Here is a 13,459-nt window from a genome sequence, read left to right as displayed (position 1 = left end):
TTTTCGGTTAACCTCATTTCATTGTTACTTTAATGAGTCATAAAGACAATCACCTCAACATATGGCCATTGTTTATCTTTGGTTATCTCCCTCAGCCACTCCTGGTGGTCATATTCCCTGATGTTTTAACATAATATTTTCATATGAAAATATAATTTTAAATGATAGCTTACAAAACGAAAGATGTGTATGTAACATATATATTATCATGGTTAAAATTAATAACAATTTAAATCATACCTTGTGACTCTAGTTCATCAACGGGCACTTTAGATAGCCGTTTGCTAATATCGGCGTGAGCGTCAATCGCGCGCCTCGCTCCAGTGACGTCATCAGCAAAATCAGCACGTGCGACGTCTTCCTGCAGATCGTCCAGGCGATCTAACAACTCTCCCGCTTGCCACATTAGGTCTTCCAGAGCCTACATTTTCAGATCATTTATAAGATAGAGCCACTTTTCGTACAATTAATTCTACTGTTTTTAATAAAATTCAGACTATAATATAATAGCTACTTACCAGTCTAAGATCTATCCATTGTGCATGATCATATTGTATTGTACCATCTAAATCTGGTGTCAATTGAGTACTATCTATTACTTTAGGCAGTGCTTCTAGGCTAATCATCGTCGTCTGGAAATAATTTCATTTTCTGATAAATATTAGATTACTTTTCCTGATGCTTTATAGAAAAAAGCTTAAATAATTTGTTTCATCAAATACTAAATATCAACTTGTTATTTGTAAATACAATTTATCTAAGTAGTGCAACAACATATCAACAATGTTAAACATATTTAATTTGAATCATGCAAAGAAGATTACACACTAATTATTATTTGATGATAATATCAATACTTATTGTTACCATACACTAACATTTACACTGATGGATTACCTCAAACTTGTACTTATGGGATCCTATCGTTGTGCGCTGTTTTTGCCAGAAATTATCAGGCTTAACTACAAGTGCCTGATGGACGGATGAAGAGAAATGTTCTTGTAGAACTTTCAGTATTGGTTTTATTGCAGCCCATGCAGAACCTCTCATATCTATTAAGATAGTAAAGCCATGTGTCCTCACAGAATCACTGAAATGTTTAATACTTATAATTTTTTGTTGTATAAACTTAAAATTTGTGTATGTTCAGAAATATAAATGAAACTTGTATTGAAAACATACCTAGGTATGCTGATTAAATAATGCAACAATCGCCTATAGTCATCTGGAGCTACACGGTCTCGTCTTGAATTTGCTGGAAACCATACTATCGGCCCACCACGTCTGTCGCGGCCCCCAGTGAGAGCCGCTACCCGCTCTTGTAGGAGAGGTAGCACGTCCAAAGCACGTGCCCCAACCTCCATAGTGGGTTTCAATCAGAGAGGTGTTTGAAGAAGCCTGATTATCAAATTAATAATTAGGTTTACACAGTATCAAATTATTCTATTAATGTACAAGCAAGCTACCTAGATCAATGATGAATCAATGCTTACTGCATCAAAATGAATTGAAATGAATAGTAATAATATAATTATGTATACATAAAAAATTTCTACCAAAATATTATGATTCAAAAGTGATTTAAGAGGTGTAATTTAGTAATTATTATTTTATATTACTACTTTACATGCAGTTCCTTAAAATAAGAAAATAAATAATTAATTGTATTTTTTCTAAATTAATGAATTGAATAGTGAATTATGCAATAATTAAATGATTTAGTGTTTATAAACATCCTTTATGAATATTTATCTAGACATAAGAAACAATACAATCATAATCAATCAATACAAAACTTCCTTTTTATTTATTTCCTCCGTTTATTTATGTTTGATGCAATAGTGATATTTTTGTATAATTTTTTTATGTTAGAACATTACTAAAACACCATATACGAATTTGGAAATATTATTAATACTGATATGTATTATAATTAAAATACTTTAATGTATAGCAAAATAAATTATTGTAATGTATTAAAATATAGTTATTAGCAAGCCCTTCATTTCAAGTTCTGTAATTCTACTAAATATTAGCTGCACATTTTACATTATATTATAGTCTAGTGGTACAACAATTGACTAAATCCAATTATTCGACATATATACAGAAAGAGTTCTAAAATCCATGTTTATGAAATATTCTGCTATTAATATGAATAAGAATACATTTAAAAATTACTGTCTGTTTGTAATGAAAAGCGACTTTTTGGGTACATTAACATACACTGCCTCAACGATCGTAATTCTTTCATGATTTCACAAAGCGTAAGACCAACGCCAAGTCAGGATAGGGATGTATAAAATGCACATAATAACTATTGTTAACTAAAAATATTAAAAATGAAATAAATATACTAAAAAAAATCATATTACAGTGCTTTTTAAGCTTTTAAATGCAATAACTTTTATTCAACGCCGATGACAAATAATTCAGAATATGTATAACTACATGTCACAACAAATAACCTTAGAAGGTAATCAATTTGAACTAACCGTGATGATTCCAAGATGTTATTCAGTCGGGTATAAAAGGTTCGGCACGCATTATTGTCACAGTTAATAATCTCACTAAAATATAAGTAAAAAATATATTCATTTGTGCCCTAAAACTCAATAAAAACACACAAGCTGGTCATAATGACACACTGAGTAACACTAATCAACCACTGCACAATGGCGCGACAAAGGTCTATAATCTTGAAAACCGGTAAAATAAAATAAATGAAATCCTATGAAATCAAACGAGATAATAATCTATTTCTTATTTTATTTCAATATGAATTGATCAATAAGAAATCCACTGATTTTTTAACCTATTAATGAAGTTGAGACCGTTATACCTAAGGTTATACCGATGATGGATTAAATATCCAGAATATTATTTTTTTACTAATGTTTATATTTTTATTACATTATCATGCCATACAAAGAAATACTTAGTACTAAAACTTTGATGGAAAATCCATAATTTGCCATTATTATTCATTATAACTGAGAAGCTATAATTTAATACCACATCTAATATTCTATTGCATAGCTTCTATCTCGGGTCTTGAGCGCGGGGACCGAATCCAGAAATTCCGTAATGAAAAAACCTCACGCTCCCCAGTCCCCAGTCCCCACTCCGACGGGCATGCTGCATGCCGCATGCAATAGCTTTACCGCGGCAGTCCCCAAGTACCACACGTCTTTTTTTATCTTTTGCACTTTATTGAGGAAGTTCGACAATGTAATGTGATTGTAATATTAGATTATTAGTACTAACTAGGTGTAGCTTTCATCAAGGGGCCCATAGTATCTTGATTCTTGTAATTTATACTATAGTTACGCTTTGGTTACAGTACTAGTATTGTGAAAAACTTAATGAATACCAAAATGAGTTTGGTATCTTAGAATCTAAATTTTAATATTCCAAACTAATTTGTTAAAATATGAAATTAATATGTAAATAAATTTGTATGAAATTACATTAAATATCATTATGAACATTTATATTATTTAAACTAGAGCGTTTAAATTCAGATTAGAGATTTTAATTACATATGTTATTTGAAAGTTTAAAAATCGGAATACCGATATTTACGATTCATCCGTTGAAGAGCATGACTAGTCGGTATCGGTGCATATTGATTTTTTGAAAATTAGTGCCCTAGAATGGGAGCTCAAAATTTGCAAGTGTTTGGAGTTTACTTTTTCTATTGTAGAAAATTTACATAATTATGGTGTTAACAAGTCAGGTAAAATACAAAAAAAACATTATTCTGTTTATTACATTTGTATAAATCATAAAGTGTGTTTTATATATGGGCAATAATTATTCATTATATAGATATATATATATGTAATATTAAGACAAAAATTCAGCAAAGACAAAAACATCAAGAATATATTATATTTGATTGCTTTTGCGAAGATAATTTCATTACCTATGCGAATTATTGACCTATACATAATGATGATGATGATGATTAATTGTCTGTAATTATACATCTAGAATAGTATTATAATTTTTGGTGTAAATAGTTCTAAATAGAAATTAAAAAATAACTTCTTAGCCTCATGTAATTAAATATTTGTTTAATTGTATTTTTATATTATGATTGCATTAAGCGAATTTCTCTTTTTTAAAAGAGCAAATTTATATATTTTATTTTGCTTTTGAGATTGTCTTAATTTACAAAAAAATTGGGCTGCGTGTATGTTTCAGGGTTAAACCATAAAAATGGCTAATCGCAACCAAATGCCTGAGATAAGGTGTTTGGAGCCAGAGAACTACAGGAAGTATTTCCGTTCTCTTTGTTGGAGCGGGAACAGGTAAGCATTAAAAAAAATGAACAATCTTACAAAACTAATTTTATTATAAAAAATTAACAACCAGAGAATTAAAATCTACTTTTAATTTGTAACATTCAGAAAATTGGATAGAAGAACTGGTAAAAGAGCCCTCAGGAAAGACAGATCCCGAAGATCAAAAGGTCCAAATGCATTTGCAATATGTTTTGCACCAGCCCTTTTAGGAAATCCATCACAATTTGCTGTATACGCTACCGTCCGTAAATCTATCCTCTCCCGATGGCGACACCTACAAGGATCAGTAGCAGACTTATCAGATGATAGCGATAATGATGACCAGAACCAAGTTTCTACTATAAAACTTCCTAAAGTAAGTATATTTTTTAATTATTATTTCAAATGATTATAGTTTTGTGCTTGTATAAAATGGTTTTCTCATAGATTACAGGAATTGGTCTGCGCACAGTTTTCAGTCTGATTGATCAAGCGAGGTTTAAAGATGCAAGTCTCTGTGAGTCTGCTCTGAATGCTTTGCTTGATGTATTACAAGCTCACGCACCTGAGGATTTGTCCCATGAAAACACAGAAGTAAGTTTTAACAATTTATTTTATCCAGAGTATTTTGTAATATAAACTGCATATTATTAATATGTATATTTCTTTCAGATCATCACAAATCTACATGATATACTTGTGGAGATTACAAGTGGAATTGGAGGCCAAGGCCGACCAGATGTTCCTTCCACACTTACTTCCATCAGCAGCTCTTGCTTGATTGCTCTGTCAGTTGCAAAGGGTGAATCTGAACTTATTCTGAAAACTATCACATCACTACTTATGGTTTCACCAAGTCTATCCGAACAGCTTGTTCAGGTAAAGTACATAGTATATAACAAAGTTGCTGTCACTGTCTGTCCAGCCCTATATACTATTTCAATTAAATTAATAAAAAAAAATAATTTAAAATTATGCAACTTCTGTTTCAGGTGCCAATGAACTTGAACATGTTACAACGAAGCGTGCAATCCATAATCTTAGGATCTCCATCCCGCAACCTTTGGCTAGACTTTGGGGTTCCACATCAGTGCTTAGTCAACAGTTTTCCATTAGATCTTCAGTCAGCATCCAATAATTCTAATCAAGAACTGGTTGTCCGATCACTCGTGTCTGACGGATGTTTCCTCTACGTCTTTACTTCCAAAGGCCTATTTAAAATTGGATCCGGATATGGCAATTCTGTTCGACAACATGTATATTTGTACAAAGCAGACTTTTATGCCAGTGACCGTCATGGATGGTTGGGCTATGTTAAGGTAATAAATTTATTTGTAGAAATCATATAAATTATGACATTAGAAACAAGAGTAAGAATGCTTTTTTTTCTAGTTATTATATTTTCCTAACCAAAATGTTGTCTATCAATTATTTCATTGTTCATTTTAGGATAAATTATATGTAAGAATTGGTAGAAAGAAGACTGATATTTATGAAATAGACAAGGAAACATTTGAATTAAGAAGTACAGTGCGTTTAGATGCAGGATCGCCAGCTCCTATTGAACCAAAATCAGCTGTATTCAGCGATGGAAACAAACTCGGACTAGTCGTACTCTCTAACTATGTAAGTATATCTAAATATTATTTCTATTATTTTCTATTACTATGTATATTACAATTGACACATAATATTGTCTTTATTCCAGGACTATTTAACAATCAAATTTTACGATGTGGCCGCAACGGCAGCCAATCGTGCAGAAGGCGGCATACACGTGATCAAGTCTTGTAGAGAACTGCACGTGCACCTTCTTAGACGATCAACACTAGCACTTGGTCGAGCGCCATTCGAGGATGGTGTTAATAGACGAATCACGGACTTGGACTCTCCGGTAGCTGTGCAACTGGATGACAATGAGGAGGACCCACTAATCGCGATCAGCGCTGGACAAGACTTTGGCCTACTCACTACTGCGTCCGGAAAAGTATGTTTCTATCTATATAATATACTTGGTTCTTTCTTTATTATTTTATTATCACACAATATAACTTGTTTCGTTTTTATTTTTCAGGTGTACTATACAGGAAAAGCAACCAGTTTGGGATACAAGATGTCATCAAGCTACACTGGACGGTGGACACTAATGAAAGAAACTTGTTTTATTAGAAATGAACAGCCAAAAATAAGAAAAACAAGGGTCATACAGGTGGAAAGATATTTATAATAATATTTTGCGCTTCACTATAACTCATACTGCTAAATATAGTCCTAATTAACCATAATATAATCTAATTTATCTTGGTTGTAACATAATACTTATTAATTTTATATTCACAGGTTGCAGTTGGTCATGAAGGAGTTCACGCTATATTGGTTCTTGACAATGGGTCAGCTCTCTTTACTGGGATTGCCCGTCGCGGTGAAGATGGTGATGGTAATAAGCGACGATCACCAAAACCTAGCCGCCCAAAGAAAATCGCAAAGGTCAGAATGTTCTAGAGTTTATAATGCCCCTTATTTGCTAAAATTCCTTTATATACCAATTTATAATGTTTTTATTCAGGCGGAGAATTTCTACGTTGTATACGCTGCTTGCAACTACGGATCAACAGCGCTAGTGACACGACAAGGCCTTGTGTTGATGTTCGGCAAAGATACGCAGCATTGCGACCCCGCTGGCATCGTCTCCGGCTTGAAACATGAAAGAATTGTGCAGGTGATACATTTGTTTTGATCTGACCTTTGAATTGTTCCTTATGTTTTCTTGTAAGTTGTGAAATGTAAGTATGAAATAAAACAATGTTATTTTATTATTTGCCTTAATTCAACTTGGTTCATTTGAACTGTTTTTCTTTTGTACAGGTTGCTTTAGGTAAAGCTCATGCCGTAGCATTAACAAATCTGGGACAAGTCTACAGCTTCGGTATCAATAACAAAGGCCAATGTGGACGAGAATTCGGATATACTAAAGAAAGTAAGTGATAATTTACTTTTAATGTATTTATATCAAGATGAGTTTCTCAAATTATATTTTATTGTTCTCTAGAACCTTACCCTCTTGGAAAAACATCTTCCAAAGAAGATCCGGTCATATGTATGTCAGATCAACACAACTGGCTCACCGATTATTGCCGTATCTGCGTCAACTGCAGAGAATGTACCGGATTTGCAGGCAATTGCAGTTGCGCTGCTTTACCTAATCGAATACCTAGAGAGTAAGTATAAGCTTAAAAATATTCCTTATAAATGATAGAGTTTCATTGCTAACTTAACTCGAAAAATTGGTCATGACATATTATCTGAACAAAATGTTCCATTCTCTTGCCATCAAATAATATTATGAATTGTTTAAAATAATTCTGACACCGAAACTCGAAATGTATTAAATAATCTTAATAGAACTCTTGGAATAAAGTTTTTGTACTATGTACATTGTACATACTTACTATAAGAGAAAGAAATTAAAAAATTGTGATATAAACTGGTGGTATAAAACTGCATTTGCCTAAACTACTGGGCTATTTCACATGTTTCACAATAGTAAGTAAATTGAAAGGTAAAAGTGGTTCTTACATGCTCAGAATCTTAAGCAGACCGATATACCTACTGCACAAAAGATTCATAATTAGGTACTTGTTTTATTGCGTATTTTTTACATATTGTTATTTAAAGGAACTTGCCATTTACTTCATCTGACTGATATTTTAAACATAATGTGTTCAAAATAATTTACTATAAAGTAGATAGCAGTGCGACCAAAACTGATACCTGTCATACAAACCTGATTGCGTTTCCAGCCTAGAAACACAAATTCGGTACAAGTACATTGTTATAATTAGCGCCAATTAGTACCTATAGTAGAGCCAATTTAATAGGCAACATTTGACGTCTATCAATTTTATCTTCATAGGGTGGTAACCTGCTTAAAAACATCGATTAAAGTGAATTAATCGATACGGACTTGAAACATTTGTCAATCGAACTTGAAACACATGTCAATAATTTATGATAATTCTTATTCCCAAGTACAGTGCCACAAACTTATCTGACCCGGTGGCAAAAACTGGAACTACGTGCCGCCATTTTGAAATGTCACATTTTCACAGAATTTTCATACGGAATATTTTGTTTATATAAAAGAAAGCGACATCAGTGACACTGTCACCGGGTCAGATAAGTTTGTGGCACTATAATCAATGCATTCGATTCTAGATGTCAGATTTCGATTTTAAGAGTAACGTCTCTGGTATTTAAAAAGAAAAAAGGTTTATTGACACAAAATTGTAGCGACGTCAGTTCTTTAAATCAGAAATTGTTCATTATGTTTAGAATGGTTTATCAGTAAAATCAAGTCCTAAAATTACTTCTATCGGTCATTATTATTATAAATATGTAATCGTAATTGAAAAAAGTTAAACAAATGTGCAGTTCTAACAAAACGAAATATCATGTTATTCTATGTCGTGGTTACTAGGTTACGTTGTTGAATTTTGTTGAACTGTCAAATGTTGCCTATTAAAATGGCTCTACAATAAATTCACAAATCAATACTGGCGAGACAAAACATTTTATAACCTTACGCGAACTAGATGGCGCTAGGATAACATGTATACTTCGAAAATTCTCATTCACTATTTCGTATCGCGTAGGGAATGCTTTGGGATCGTAACGTAAAACGAAAGTTACTATTATAATATCTTACGAAACGTAAAACAGGAAAAGTAATAAACATCCTCATAAGCTTTAATAGATTTATAATATTAGCACAGATAATATTATAATAATACACTAGTTATATTAGTGTAATAAACGTATGTATTTTAGATTAGACAATAAGATGCGGCTCAAAATCGTTTTCAAAAATCAAATAAAAAAAAATATATGTATAACTATTCGAATTTACCTTTCAATTTATATTGTTACTATTTGATATTTAATTCAGATCTGACTAAACAAGTATAGTATTACAGTTCGTTGATATAATTTCTGTATCCTAAGGATAGTTTGTATATAAATCCATAGAGCCTGTTCATATAAGCTGAACGCGCAGAACCTATCTATATTTTATATATTTTTAATGTATATTTATTTATTTAACAGGAAATGCGGTTGCGGTGAAGGCGAGAGCGGTTGCAGTACGTGCGGCATTTGCCGGCGCTGCGCCGAAGTGGAATCCGCCTCCCGCGTGCCCGACAGTGAGGACGATGTGTCTGTTTATGATATCGCTAGTAGTAAGTTTTGTATCTGTGACGCTTTTCCCTAAATACCAACCCGCTCTCAGTGTGTAGATAGATAAATTGCTTACGCTAAGGGTTTTGTGTGATACAGGTTTTTGAAACGCGATTTAATAACGCTTTGATTTCGGTTACACAGAAGTAGAATTTCAAGGTAGCATGGCAATAAGACGACGATTTTGGTATTTTTTAAATCTTTCCAAAGAAGTTTCACTTCTGATACGTGTGCTCGGCACACGCGCTCTGTTTTTTTTAATGTTATGAACAATTTATCCGATAGAGCCTCCACTTACAACTACAAAGTTTTATATATAGTTTCTTTAAAACATGCTACGTAATTTAAACTTATTTTAAAGACATTTATGCTAGAGCTAAGCTAAGCTTAAAAACCAGCTAATCAACTACCAATTAAATTTGCTATTTTACCTTTGTACATTTTATTTTGTAAAGAGATCTGGCTACCTTGTTATCCTTATAGCATCTGAGCAAGCTGCGGAAGAGGAAATGAAATATCTACAATATGAAGCACATTGCTCCAAAGACGATGTGGACAAGGATCCCAGCTTCAAAGGCAGCAGTCTACCACCAGCCCGGATCCCTCTGCCTGGTGGACATAAAGTAGAAGCCATAGCTTGTGGCCTGCATCATACCGTTTTAATGACACATCTTGGTAAGTAACACCTTTATTTCCATAATACCATGGATTTTGTATTTAACATATTAAAAAAATGAGTACAAAAATGTTTATAATATTTTATATTAACAATGTAAGTTAAAATTTGCTTATTATCCAGGTGATGTCCTAACATTTGGCTCAAATCAATACGGCGCTTTGGGAGCGGGAGACATATCCGCACATCATAGGATCATACGAGTCAGAATTCCTAGAGCTTCTGCTATTGCTGCTGGAAGCAATCATACAGCTGTCCTGACGAATGATGGCGAATTATATACATTTGGCAACTATCAGGTTTGTAATTTCCCAATTTTTGCTGAACATGTCATCATAATAAAAATTCACGCAAAGTGGTGATGAAAAGATTATAATATTTTGTATGCTATATACAGAAAGGGGCACTAGGCCGTCCCCGCATGGATGAGCCACGGTCAGATAGATGTTCGATATGGTACGCAACTCCTGGCAGAGTACCACGTCTAGGCCCTAAATACAACTGTAAGGCCATTTCCATATCCGCATCAGGAGATCAAACATTCGTCCAGGTAAATGAAATGAATAATGAAAGTATATAATTTTTGAGTTATCTTTAAAGCTTATTATATGATTTTTTTTTCGTGTAATTGTTTTCAGGTTTCACAAGCACTCCTTAAAACTGATACGCTTTTCAGTTCTACCATAACGGCGAATAATAATACAATAAGTATGTATTAGCTATATTTATAAAGTCTTTATTTAATTAAAATCCGGACAACAGAATTGTATTAAAGAAAACCAATTTATTTCAGTTGTTCTACCCAACAGACCAGAACATACATTCAAATGTGTAACAATTTGTAAAGCTGATGGGTCTTGCTACCCATGGTCTGGACCAGAGCAGGTCGATTTCATCAATACCCTCGCTTGCCTCGATCCTCTCTATGACGTGTTGTGGTGTTACCAACCACAGATGAGAGTAATAAAGTCCTACAACATCCTAGCGTTCGATGCACACAAGTTACAGAGATGCTGCAAAAATGATCCAGAGGGTTTCGTCAATGATATTGACTTTGAATACCCACATTATGGCATCATGCGACGTCTCGAAGAGTTCAGAAATCTTGAGAACTTTGAATGGATCAGCAATAGTGACGAGAAACCAACAGATGGAGTCGCTCTTGCAAACGTAACGATACTGAATCAGGATCTTGCCTTGCCGATCGCTAAGAACTGCTCGGTGACCAGGATACATGCTGCATTGCATTTGCTTGGGTGTATAGATTCGTTGCTGTACGTTCATGATAATAGGTAAATAAAATAACACTAAAAAGATTACTACTTTTTATACCATTTTTCATAAAACATTTATTTGATGTTATTTCTTAGACTTACTCAAGTGGAATGTAAAAGAGATAGTCTGGCTTTGCCCGCGTCCCCATTGCGCGAAGACTTCTTAACTGTGAACCGCTTTGAGAGCCATGGCGGTGGTTGGGGCTATTCTGGACATTCAATTGAAGCAATTCGCTTTATGAGTGACACGGATATACTTTTGGGCAAGTTATCTTTTTTCTATATCATCATTATTAATCAAGTAATTGATAATTTTAAATTAATCTGTGCTTCCATTAAAAATTATAGGCGGATATGGACTCTTCGGCGGACGTGGAGAGTATACAGCGAAGATTAAACTCATCGATATTGGTACTGAAGGAGGTGATCAAGAAGGCGATGGTGAAGTATTAGCTGAAACTGGGGACATTCCGTACGAGTGTGCGCCTAGAGATCGATACCCAATGCTCTTTGAGAATCCAATTCCCCTCACTGTAAGAATACATTACTTACCAACTAAGTTGAAAAATTGATTAAACGTCGTAATTGATAAAATTTATAAAACCTTTATTTTTGTAGGCACAAAGGTGGTATGTGGCATGGGCATGCATAAATGGACCTTCTTCAGACTGCGGTTCCACAGGCCAAGCCATCGTTATTAACGACGATGTAGGCTTTCATTTTAAAACCTCGAAAAAATCCAACAATGGAACCGATGTTAATGCTGGGCAAATACCGTGTCTGCTGTATAATGTTATAAGTCATGATCAAGTGCCGAAACGACGAAAAGATCCCGGTGAACCAATCAACGTTCTTACGAAAAATATATCAAGGAAAGTTACCGTGGCTTGTTTCAAGTCTCTTATAACTTTGCTTCAATGGGGTTGGACTACTTTGAAGGAAATATTACTAGACACAAATAGCCAAATTCCGATAACTTATCACAAGCTAAATGTCATGAAAAATCAGAAAAGACTTGTATATATTATTCGTGCTTGTTTACGAATTGTTAAATCGTACATCAATGAGATATATCCTCAAAACAACAGGAAGAGGAATTCACAAGAATATTTGGCCTATGTTGACATTATAGCGGACATTCGAAATCTTATTCAAGCTATAATGGCAGATCCAGTTCCCTCATGCAACATGTTGCCGCGTAAGCCGGGTAGAAGCAAATCACACAAAGCGTGCTACGTACAATTCGCTCTGGAGATGTTTAATAGCATAATTAAAGAAGCTCACGAAACAGTAACAGCCTGTTTCCACGCCTTCTATCCGACTCCCATTTTAAAGTGGCATCACTTGTGTGCACTGCTGTACAATGTTTCGGTGCGTTATCATTTAAAGTGACTTTGTATATTGATATTTTCTTCCATAAAAGTAACTGCATATTAATTTACTATTTACGTTCTAGGATGGAATAGTGCCTGCCTCTAAAATCCGAGATTTAACAGCGACATGCGCTGCTATGTGTGGTTTCCGAAGTTTACGCGATGTGCTGCAGTACATCGTACCCGTAACTCAAAGCTGCATCATGTTAAATGAAATGAAAAAAAATGACAACAAAGTACGATATTTATGTCTGTTTGTGAATTAAACCCTAAATATTGAATAAAGTTTAGAAATAATGCAGGACTTAATTGTAATTAATAAAATAAATGTTTGTTTGGTTTGAACAGGTCGTCAAAGAAATACCCAGTAAGTCAGCGACAGTTCCGCGCTCAGCGCATTCACAGCATTCTCCGAAACCACCACCGATCCCACCAAGGGCTAATAGAGACGCTAGGGTATATAATTATAATGAATAAAAATATGTTATTATCATAGAAATCTAAATAATAAGACACTAGAAGTCGTAAGCGCGTGTGACTTCCAAGCCACTAGTGCGTTCGTCGCTGTTCAGTTGTTTTCGACACGTGCATTTCCCAGTGTGGAAATTCTTCCAC

At 34.0% G+C, this 13,459-nt stretch overlaps 2 protein-coding genes across 12 annotated transcripts in view; one reads left to right on the top strand and one right to left on the bottom strand.

The window, feature by feature from the left end:
* The window catches only part of trio (trio Rho guanine nucleotide exchange factor), a 110,216-nt gene extending 107,545 nt beyond the window's left edge, over nucleotides 1-2,671 (bottom strand). For all 11 annotated transcript variants that reach the window (XR_016456910.1, XM_090103495.1, XM_090103498.1 and 8 more), the window contains exons 1-5: nucleotides 2,496-2,671; nucleotides 1,183-1,398; nucleotides 898-1,090; nucleotides 519-632; nucleotides 241-421 (exon numbers count right to left, since the gene is read on the bottom strand). Coding sequence is in view for 10 of the 11 variants with exons in the window: in XM_090103495.1 (XP_089959621.1) it covers nucleotides 241-421; nucleotides 519-632; nucleotides 898-1,090; nucleotides 1,183-1,364 (670 nt within the window). In the remaining variant the exon portion in view is untranslated. The remainder of the gene's footprint in view (nucleotides 1-240; nucleotides 422-518; nucleotides 633-897; nucleotides 1,091-1,182; nucleotides 1,399-2,495) is intronic.
* A 1,553-nt stretch (nucleotides 2,672-4,224) lies between these two features.
* The window catches only part of hiw (MYC binding protein highwire), a 72,445-nt gene continuing 63,210 nt past the window's right edge, over nucleotides 4,225-13,459 (top strand). The window contains exons 1-23 of the mRNA XM_090103489.1: nucleotides 4,225-4,316; nucleotides 4,416-4,665; nucleotides 4,737-4,883; nucleotides 4,962-5,168; nucleotides 5,282-5,608; nucleotides 5,739-5,915; nucleotides 5,998-6,276; nucleotides 6,364-6,498; nucleotides 6,630-6,776; nucleotides 6,856-7,008; nucleotides 7,155-7,266; nucleotides 7,339-7,507; nucleotides 9,393-9,523; nucleotides 10,005-10,196; nucleotides 10,321-10,496; nucleotides 10,595-10,747; nucleotides 10,836-10,905; nucleotides 10,991-11,489; nucleotides 11,568-11,734; nucleotides 11,820-12,004; nucleotides 12,090-12,842; nucleotides 12,928-13,080; nucleotides 13,193-13,300. Of these exons, the coding sequence (XP_089959615.1) occupies nucleotides 4,225-4,316; nucleotides 4,416-4,665; nucleotides 4,737-4,883; nucleotides 4,962-5,168; nucleotides 5,282-5,608; nucleotides 5,739-5,915; nucleotides 5,998-6,276; nucleotides 6,364-6,498; nucleotides 6,630-6,776; nucleotides 6,856-7,008; nucleotides 7,155-7,266; nucleotides 7,339-7,507; nucleotides 9,393-9,523; nucleotides 10,005-10,196; nucleotides 10,321-10,496; nucleotides 10,595-10,747; nucleotides 10,836-10,905; nucleotides 10,991-11,489; nucleotides 11,568-11,734; nucleotides 11,820-12,004; nucleotides 12,090-12,842; nucleotides 12,928-13,080; nucleotides 13,193-13,300 (4,782 nt within the window). The remainder of the gene's footprint in view (nucleotides 4,317-4,415; nucleotides 4,666-4,736; nucleotides 4,884-4,961; nucleotides 5,169-5,281; nucleotides 5,609-5,738; nucleotides 5,916-5,997; nucleotides 6,277-6,363; nucleotides 6,499-6,629; nucleotides 6,777-6,855; nucleotides 7,009-7,154; nucleotides 7,267-7,338; nucleotides 7,508-9,392; nucleotides 9,524-10,004; nucleotides 10,197-10,320; nucleotides 10,497-10,594; nucleotides 10,748-10,835; nucleotides 10,906-10,990; nucleotides 11,490-11,567; nucleotides 11,735-11,819; nucleotides 12,005-12,089; nucleotides 12,843-12,927; nucleotides 13,081-13,192; nucleotides 13,301-13,459) is intronic.

The sequence above is a fragment of the Colias eurytheme genome, chromosome 1 (genome assembly GCF_061535395.1).
Source record: "Colias eurytheme isolate Ceu_HAF_F1 chromosome 1, ilColEury1 Martin Lab GWU primary, whole genome shotgun sequence".
Classification (NCBI taxonomy): Eukaryota; Metazoa; Arthropoda; class Insecta; order Lepidoptera; family Pieridae; genus Colias; species Colias eurytheme.
The sequence above is the reverse complement of the archived record's forward strand: the minus strand, read 5'-3'. Positions and strand labels throughout refer to the sequence as shown.